The sequence below is a fragment of the Cannabis sativa genome, chromosome 3 (genome assembly GCF_029168945.1).
Source record: "Cannabis sativa cultivar Pink pepper isolate KNU-18-1 chromosome 3, ASM2916894v1, whole genome shotgun sequence".
Lineage (NCBI taxonomy): Eukaryota > Viridiplantae > Streptophyta > Magnoliopsida > Rosales > Cannabaceae > Cannabis > Cannabis sativa.
In genome coordinates, this window is record NC_083603.1 from 23,661,659 (window position 1) to 23,671,041 (window position 9,383).

The window sequence follows — 9,383 nt, forward strand, 5'->3', positions numbered from 1 at the left end:
TTCTACTGCAATGAGAAAGGTCATTGGAAACTCCAGCGTCCTAAACTTCTTGCAAAGAAACAAGGTATTTCCATCTATAAACTTTAAGAGTTTTAGTGAATTATTATCCAATTGGATTTATGATTCTGGACTAACTTTGTTTATTTGTTTTCTTCTTCTTATAGGCCAAGCTACTTGAACTCAGATGAGTTGGATCGGCAAAATTTGGACCAAGGGTGAAATCGTCCAGATGAAGATGAAGCTCTTCAATTTATTTTTGAATTAATTGTTTTAGTTTAAAGATAATTTGGATTTCAAATTTTAGTTAGGGATATTTATCCCTGTTTTTCTCATATTGTTGCAATACATTTTTTATTTTAATAAAGTCTTATTTTCGAAATTCAATATTGCAAATTATGAGATTGAGCTTCTTTTATTTTATCTTCATCAATTATTACCACATTATATTTGTATGTTTGTATGTGTAAGTGTTTTATTATTGATGCAAATTCTATAATATTTACAACTCTTCATCGAGTTATATTAAATAAACACTAGAAATTATTTCTATGTTTATTAATAATTGTTCATTCTAATACAATTATTAAGAATTTGTTTAATAAAAGGATCTTTTGATCTGATAGGGGTGGAGAAAAGTTAAGAAAACTATGCAGTTCAACGATCTTTTAAATCTAATGAACTCTGGATAGTATTCAACTCCACATAAACTCTATCACACTAAGAGAATCATGATCTTTACAACCTTTAGAGGTGGATCATAATCTCTATATACTTAGGGGTGGAGGTTATCCATAGTACCCTATATGTATATTCTTAGGAGTGGAGTCCATTCCACAATTCCCTATGTAACACATATCTTCTTTAAACATGGGAGTAATATAATGAGTTAGCTGTTATCAATATAAATTCTTGATCTTGATTGTATGTTCCATTTCGATTTTACTGTTGTAAGTAAAAGTTTGATACCTTTGAAAGTTCTTTGTTAAAGTTTCACACTACCTTAATTGAGTGGGAGAATTTTAAAATTCTATACCCATCTTCATTAGGTTGATAATTGTGATAGGTACTTAAGAACACTACTGAAAAGCAAATCTAACCATTCACATGGATAGGAATAGCTTATCAGAATTATGAGAATAAGATAAAGAACTCTAGTTCAGTCCATTCGAATGACTTGAACCAAGAATTCTTAATCCTCATAAAATTTGATGGTATCTTAATTTTGATTACTTTATCTCTGGCATGTATTTTTCACTTCAAAATACTAGTCTGCTTTGTTGATGACTTAGTCTTAACTTAAAGTTTCAGACTAATACAAAAGTCACAACTAGGTAACTCTCTAAACAATCAGAGGTTAAAAGTTTTATTTAACCAGACATCTGCTATTGAGTGGGAGCTATCTGAGATGTAATCAAATAGGGAACATTAGAAGATATTCAAGAAAGATTTATGAAAGTGATCTATATGTTAGATATTAAGGAACTGTGTATCAGTTATCCTTGTATCTCACCATCTAATTTCGATTTCTATAAGATGGTGCTTACTTTGGGGGTGGAGGAATTATTGAATAATAATTCAAGCTCTACCAGAGAAGAATTATAACTTTGTGTATTCGAAATCCAAGAAAGTTATATCACTGAAGAAAAGTCTACACTGTATTATCTCAATTACATATTTTAAAATATGAGAGATATGTCTTCTGTTAATTCAGATGTACTTTTAAAACAGTAAAGATTTCAGTATCCCTTGATGAGTAAAGCATATAGTAAAGGATGTTTCATAAGTGTATTTATGAACTAGTTTCCAAAAGTTTGGGTGGATTCAAATATATTACACTTGATCTGAAGATCAAGACATCAGATTGACCTATTTGCACAGTTTGTTTTATATTAGTGCAAGTGGGAGTTTGTTGGGTTTAATGCCCTAAATAAAACTCTTTACAATCTGATTAGTTATCAATATAAGAAATTTGAAGTGATTGATGTTTGCATGAATTTTACATGCTAATGGTTTAATATGTTTGATATGTTTATTACATTCATACACACAAAATCAGTTAAATCCAAATCATATGTTTATTCACAATTACAGTATCGTCAACACAGTGGAATGTGATTGTGATCATATGAATCAAAAGACTTGGTCCCTGTTTCATCAGTGTTATTGGATTTACACTAATGTGATAATCAGCGATGATGTGTACTTACACTTGGAGTAAGTGTTATGTTCTTTCCAGGACATTAGTAAAGTATACTAGTTTCGAATGTATGGAGTATACATTGGACTGGACCGATATTGCAACTAAGTTAAGATATTACAAACTTACCGTTATACATATCTTTCCAAGTCAATATCAGTAGTTGATCTTAAGATTAAAAGAATCTTAATCCTGATATGCGTGGGCTCAACTCAGGAGTACTATTCATGTTCTTTGATTTATTAGTTAAGCCTACTTTTGGGTCAGGGTGATACGTATATTTTGGGAACATGATAGTATGATTGAGTGGGAGTGCTGAACATAAATATGGAATCTATAGCTTCTACTGGTGTATAGAAGTCAAGTGACGATTCCCTTCGAGCTTAGCAAATAGAAGTAAATGGATGAGCTCTTGTTTAACTGACTAATTATTAGATCACTAAACACCATTTACTGGTAGCTAAGTGTTTTAAGGGGCAAAATACATTGAGGGGTGAGAACGGTAAAGAAATCTCATCTCGATGTAGATCATCTATATAGAGGATCTTTAAATCAAAATAAGATTATAATAATGGTTAAATGAGATAGTATATTAATATCGTGGAACATACAATATTCTCTATATAAGTCTGAGAGTGCAATTCTAAGTTCTAAGAGTGGATTCAACGAAGAATTAATAAGTAGGAATTTACTTGGTAAATTTGGTTCACTTATTGGAAGCTCAGCATATAGATCCATGGTCCCCATTCTTGTTGAGAACATTCTGCTTGTAAGACTCATTAATTGATTCGTGATTGATCAATTATAATTCTAAAGTTAGACTATGTCTAATTTTATGAATTTTCACTAAGTAGGGGTGAAATTGTAAAGAAAAGAGTTTCTAGGTTTATTTATTTATTAATGGACTTTATATGTCTAATTAATAATTAAATTAAATGACAATATTATTTAATAATCTATTTTAGTTATTAAATAATTAGTTTTGGCATTTAAAAGGTTAGAATTAGAAAATTGGCGTTTTTGAGAAAATAGAGATAAAATTTAATAAAACTGCAAAATCAAGTGAGGCCCATTATAACACCATGGTCGGCCACTTAAATGAGGTTTTTCAAATTAATATTTTCATTATTTTAATGCCAAATAATTCTTAACCTAAACCTAGTAGTTGCCTATAAATAGAAAGTGATGGTTGAGTCACAAAAGATGCTTTCACAAGTTTTCACAAGCCTTTCTGACAGAAATTTCTCTCTTCAGAAAACCTGAGCCTTCCCCACTTTCTATACCTGGCCGAAACCCTCTCTCCTCTTTTCTCCTTCATCAATTTCGACCCTAGTGAAAGAGTAAGTGTCCACACACAGCAAGCAGTAACTCAATCATAGATTGGAAGACTGTGAAGGGTCAAACTTGAAGAAGAAGGACATTCGGGCTCAGATCTTGATTATACTCTGCTACAGAAAGGATACAAGGGTTAGAGATCTGAGTGGAAGGAGACATTAATTCCGCTGCATCAATGTAAGGTTTTCTTAACTTTATATGTGTTTAATTTATCGTTTTAGAAAGTTCATATTTAGGGTGTTTAAACAACATACTTGTGAGTAGATCTAAGATCCTGGTAAAATAAATATTCCAACAATCCCATGGTCATCTCTCTCAAATTTTCCATTCCCAAAGCACAATGCCACATAAGCAAGTTAACAATCCCAATGATTGTGGGATATTTTCCTATGAATTAGGAATATTTTATAGGTCTTTATTTATTCATCCTTTTTTTAATTCATTATTTAGAAAAAGATACTGGATTTGAAAGTGAGACACCCATACATGTGGGGGATCACTAACAAACCCTAGGCCTATATAAAGATAGTGATAGGCTAGGGTTTGGGGGAGATTGAAAATCCTTGATTGCTTCCTTCACAGCTTTCAAGACCTCTAATTGACTTGGCAATATTATCATATCCCTTCTTCCCCCTTCACCTTTTTCTTAAGTTCTTCATATTTGTACGACACCAAGCCTCCATTATCCCACCACCATTGACATATACACACTTACCAAGAATAGGAGACCATTCTCTATTCTTACTCTCATTGGTGTATTGTTCCCAAGAAAATTACCACCACCATTGTCAGGTTTATGGTATTGGATCTCTCATAAGCCTTTTACCCATAAGCTTCGATATTGATTTCGCCTAGAAATCTCCTTTTGTACTATAACCCACACACTCTTGAGAACATAACTCTGGTGTGTCGAATCGATTTAATAAAAATAAAGTAGACGTAGCTCCATTAGTATCGCAACATGGGGTGATCTACTATAAATCTTTGGTGTCTTTTTTTCATTTATTGTGGTTTTATTTAGCCAAATTAATTCGTTGCAGTCCTCTTGCTTTTTACGGTCCTCTTAGACCAGTTGAGGAAAAATTGTGTCAACAATAATATTCCAAATATTTTCTTAATGTAACTTTGTACTGATTGCCTATTCTTAATGAAGTTACTAAATTTTCACCGAAAAAAAAAACAACCTTTGAAAAGGCAAAAGTTACAATTGTGTTTAATCATCACATTTATTTAGGGCTGAACATCGAGCAGGTTGATCAGATTTTGAGTTTCACAAGTTTCAGGTCAAAAAAATATGAATCTAAATCCACTCGTTCACGTGTTGTGGGTTCGTTGGTTCAGGTTGGGCGGGTTGACTTGGTCAACATTTTTTTAACCCAAATTTTTTATTTGTTAAATTTATATTTTAAACTAAAAAAAATTGTAAAAGAAATATATTATTTATATATAAAAAAATTGTAAGTTGTACTAAAAAAAAAAAAAAAAGCTTTTAAAAAAATAGAAAAAAAATTACAATTTGCGCTACTCATGAGGTGTGGTGGACGTTGGATGGACAAGACGGGGGAGGGGGAGTGGTGGTAGGTTGTTGGCTCTGGTCGAGACACTGGCAAGAAGGAGAGCTTCGTCCGTCTTCGTCGAGGAGGAGGGTCGATCGGCTTCTCGACATTGCTGTCATCAAGGCTAGGGGACAGGGAAAAGGGGTGGTTCCTGTTCGTTTGTGGTCCTGGGAGAGAGAGAGAGAGAGAGAGAGAGAGAGAGAGAGAGAGAGAGAGAGGCAGCGGCCATCAGGGTCGTGTGGAATGGACTCGTGGGGGGGGGGGAGAATCTGATGATTAGGCTTTTAGGTTTAAGTTTTAAGTTTAACCGTTAGGAAAATTAAAAAAAAAAAAACATCGGGTTAGAGGGCGTGTATGGGTCCAACCCGAGCATATGTAAAAAAACTAACCCAAACCCACCTAATAAAGTTGATCGAGTCCCATAGGGAATGAGCCAAGGGCCAAAGAGAGAGAGAGAGAGAGAGAGAGAGAGAGAGAGAGAGAGAGAGAGAGAGAGAGAGAGAGAGAGAGAGAGAGAGAGAGAGAGAGAGAGAGAGAGAGAGAGAGAGAGAGAGAGAGAGAAGGGCCATCAGGGCTGTCTGGAATGGACTCGTGGGGGATCTGATTATTAGACTTCTAGGTTTAAGTTTGGGATAATTACATAAGGCACTATTTTTTAATAAAAAAATTACATTTTTACATTTAATGATTTTTTTTACATTTTACAGTTTTCCATAAAAACAACACGAAAACTATATAAAAGTAACATCAAAATAACATATAGATAACAAAAAAACAATAACAAATAAACATGAATAAAACATAAAAAGACTGTATTTTCTATAAATAAAATCAAAAAATTCATAAAAATATTTAAAAATTCTGTGAAAACATATTTTTGTAATTTTTTTTGTTGTTTTTATGTATTTGTGAAATTATCCCTTTAAATTTTAAGTTTAACAATTAGGAAAATTAAAAAAAATGATCAAATTAGCGAGCGTGTATGGGTCCAACCCAAACCCAAGCATGTGCTAAAAACTAACCCGAACCCGCCTAATGAAGTTGATCGGGTTGGACCCCACTTGCCCATAGGAAACGAGTTTTTACAGGCAAACCCGATAAAAATATTCAGTACTGAGAGAACATGTAATAGAATGTGGCCCTCAAGGAGGGGTTGTTTTGCCTGTTATTGTTAAATAATTCACATGACAAAAAGAGTATTCGAGTCTCTACTAGTAAAATAATCATATAAAATGTGTTTTACAGCTCAATTTAATCATCCAAACAAGTAACGGATAGAAGTTTGTGCAATATAATTATTCTTAAGGGAGTACTTAATAAGTTATTTGTTTGATAAAAAGTTCTCCATCACATAACAAATTAACAAATACATGGACCTCGTCCACGTCACACAAGAAATTGAAGGACAAGGGAGAGCCATATAGAAAAGAATATTATAGTTTGAGGCTGCCATTTCCGGTTTAGTTTCTCACAGTGGTCACATGCTTAAGAAGCATTTCGACAACATCCTGAGATATTCTTGAAGCCTCACTTTTCAGGTGATTGATCTTAGTCTCGGTTTCTTGTTCAAGTCGCTTCACGTTAGCACCTGAATCTCCACTGCTCTGCTCATTAACAATAATGAAAAGGTTTAAATTTTAGAACAAAAAGAGAAGTGATATTCTCTTTAAGTAAAACCTTAAAAGAATTTCACGACTATAAATGCATATTACTGAGGGAGGAATATCCCTGCTGATTAGTAAATTAAAGTTCAAAATCCAAACATAAACAAGGCATATAGTCATATTGTTATCAGTTTTAGAGACTCAAAAGATATAAACTCACTGCTGCAACTTTCTTCTGGAAATCAAGCTCCACTTGGGCACGATATTCAGCAATTTCCCTCTCAGCCTCTTCTTTGGCTTGTTTCAGCCTAGCCAGTTTTGCTACAAGGTAAAATAAAATAATAAGGAAGGAGAAGTGGGGAAAAACTACATTAACAAGAAACAGAACACTGCTATAATAAACTATAAAAGTCATGTCACTATTCCACTTTCTTTTCCCCAACACAGAGTAAACAAAAACTACAGTTCGGGATGGAGCAGCCATAGAAAAATCCACACATATAAGATTTACACACGTCTGTAAACAATTCAAGATACCAATAGCATCATCAACAAGCACGCAAGCTATTTAGCTAAGAAAAAGGAATTACCACTTCGGGCAGCATTCACAATATGTTGCGCTTCTTGCTCTGCAGCAAGCAATTGTTGAATTCCACCTTGACTCCTGTTGGAAGCCATTATTCCTGGAAATAAATCCCACAGTTTCTTATTAGAACAAGATAGATAGGATTGGTATTAAAAAAGAACAAAACCCATTACATAACCACTCTCCAAATCCTTTTACACGGTAAGATTAAATCTTAAATCATGAAATTATATGTTCTAATAGCAACTAACTGTAGAGGCCACGCTATCAAAAGATGACTCGTCTCAGATATTATAACCCATATAAGGTACTTCTCTTTTATGGGATAGCAAACCTAAACTAATTCCGATAAAAAAAAACTCTGTTAATAAAATCCAGAAAACAACATACAAGAAAAAACTAAACTAATACATTGTAGTGGCTTCTCTCTAATCTTTTCAAGGGCAAAATTTGTTTAACCCATTATCGGAATTGAATAAGAGCAAACTAAAACCACAAAACATTAAAGATAACAAATTTACTAGATCAATTATCCATTCCAGTTTCAGATTTTAGGGATACAATCAATTCTAAATCTAGTGCAGTAAATTGACCGATCTACAAAGAAGAGTACAGATCAGAATACAACATTTACAGGAACCACAAAATCAGAACTTCGCTCCACTTCACACACAAATCACCGATCACAATTCAACTAAATTAGTTGATTTTTATACAAATAATAAAATAAATCGGGTTCATAGGGCAAACTAAATTAAGATCGAACAGCAGTTATTGAAGTAGAAGATCTGAATTAACAATAAGCGGAATAACAGTAAATAAAGAAGCAGAAGAAAACTCCATAGTTATGGAAGTACTTACCTTGAGTAGTAGACAGAGAGGAAGGAGTGTTTGGACGAAAGAAGAAGAGGAGAGAGATCGGGAGAGACCTTCCTTAGGCTTGGATTTTTTTGATATTTAACTGCAAAATAATTTTGCCAGCGAAGGACGAATAAAGAGTAAGGATCTTCAGCCTAAGTATGGGCTTATAGGATTCGGGTTTTGGGTCTGAACCGGCTATTGGGCTCTTTATATATGCACAAAAATTGATGTGTCTTTCTGAATTATAGTATAACTAGGATTTTATAAAAAGGATTATGACATATATTTTTTAGAAAAAAAAAAGGATTTATTTTATAATTTGCTTAAGATTTTTTATAATTTTAAGGTGGAAAATTTATATTTTAGTTGTTGCTAACTCTTTTAGTTATTTCAAATGTTACCACATGAATATGGCGCAATAGTAAGAGCATGTTATAATAAGCAAATTAATTAAATCCTTTCAAAAAAAAAAAAATTATTACTAAAATTGAATATTACTTGTATATGATTACTAGGTAATATATCAACAGTAACTTAAAAAATAATTATAATATATAATAATAGTAAACTTACATTATATAATTACATATTATTATTAATAATTTTATTTATTAAAACATAAAATTTCATAAAATAAGATAAAAGAATTTAAGTATATCCATTAAATAATAATTATTTTTTGAAATGAGTAAATACTAATTATTGATAATTTGATTCATTAAAAGTTTATTTAGTGTGTTTTATTATTTATTTATTAAAAAGTTTAAAATTTATACTAATGTATAATAAAATTATAAAAAACTTTTTTTTTATCAAAAGTAAAGTAAACAAATACAGATTATATAAAAATTATTATTATTATTATTATTATTATTATTATTATTTAAGTAAACACTCTCTTTTTTAAATCTCAATTTTAATTTTAGATTTTATCTCGACTTTCAAATATTTTATATATTAAAATATATCTTTATATATTAAAAGTGCCTATCTAACAGCATTTCTTGGTTTAACAGAATATACTTAAAAATAAAAGAATATTCTGTTAAATTTAACGATTAGGTTTGATCTCCCGTTAACAAATAAACCCAATAATTAAACCCAAAAAATTAAACAATCTTTTAAATATTAATAATCTCTTTTTAAATTAAAAAAATCATCTTCGCCACATATCTCTCTAACAAACTTATCTTGGGAGAATATTAATAATTTTTTTTATTTATTTTTTAAGAAAGAAAAATCTT

At 31.6% G+C, this 9,383-nt stretch overlaps 1 protein-coding gene across 1 annotated transcript; it reads right to left on the minus strand.

Moving 5' to 3' along the window:
• Positions 1-6,273: 6,273 nt before the first annotated feature.
• On the minus strand, positions 6,274-8,315 carry LOC115710325 (V-type proton ATPase subunit G1). Its single transcript, XM_030638694.2, has 4 exons — positions 8,140-8,315; positions 7,283-7,375; positions 6,913-7,013; positions 6,274-6,692 (listed from the first exon to the last, which is right to left on the minus strand). Exons 2-4 carry the CDS (start codon positions 7,368-7,370, stop codon positions 6,549-6,551), a joined length of 333 nt encoding a protein of 110 aa, XP_030494554.1. The 5' UTR covers positions 7,371-7,375; positions 8,140-8,315; the 3' UTR covers positions 6,274-6,548.
• Between the last annotated feature and the right edge of the window lie 1,068 nt (positions 8,316-9,383).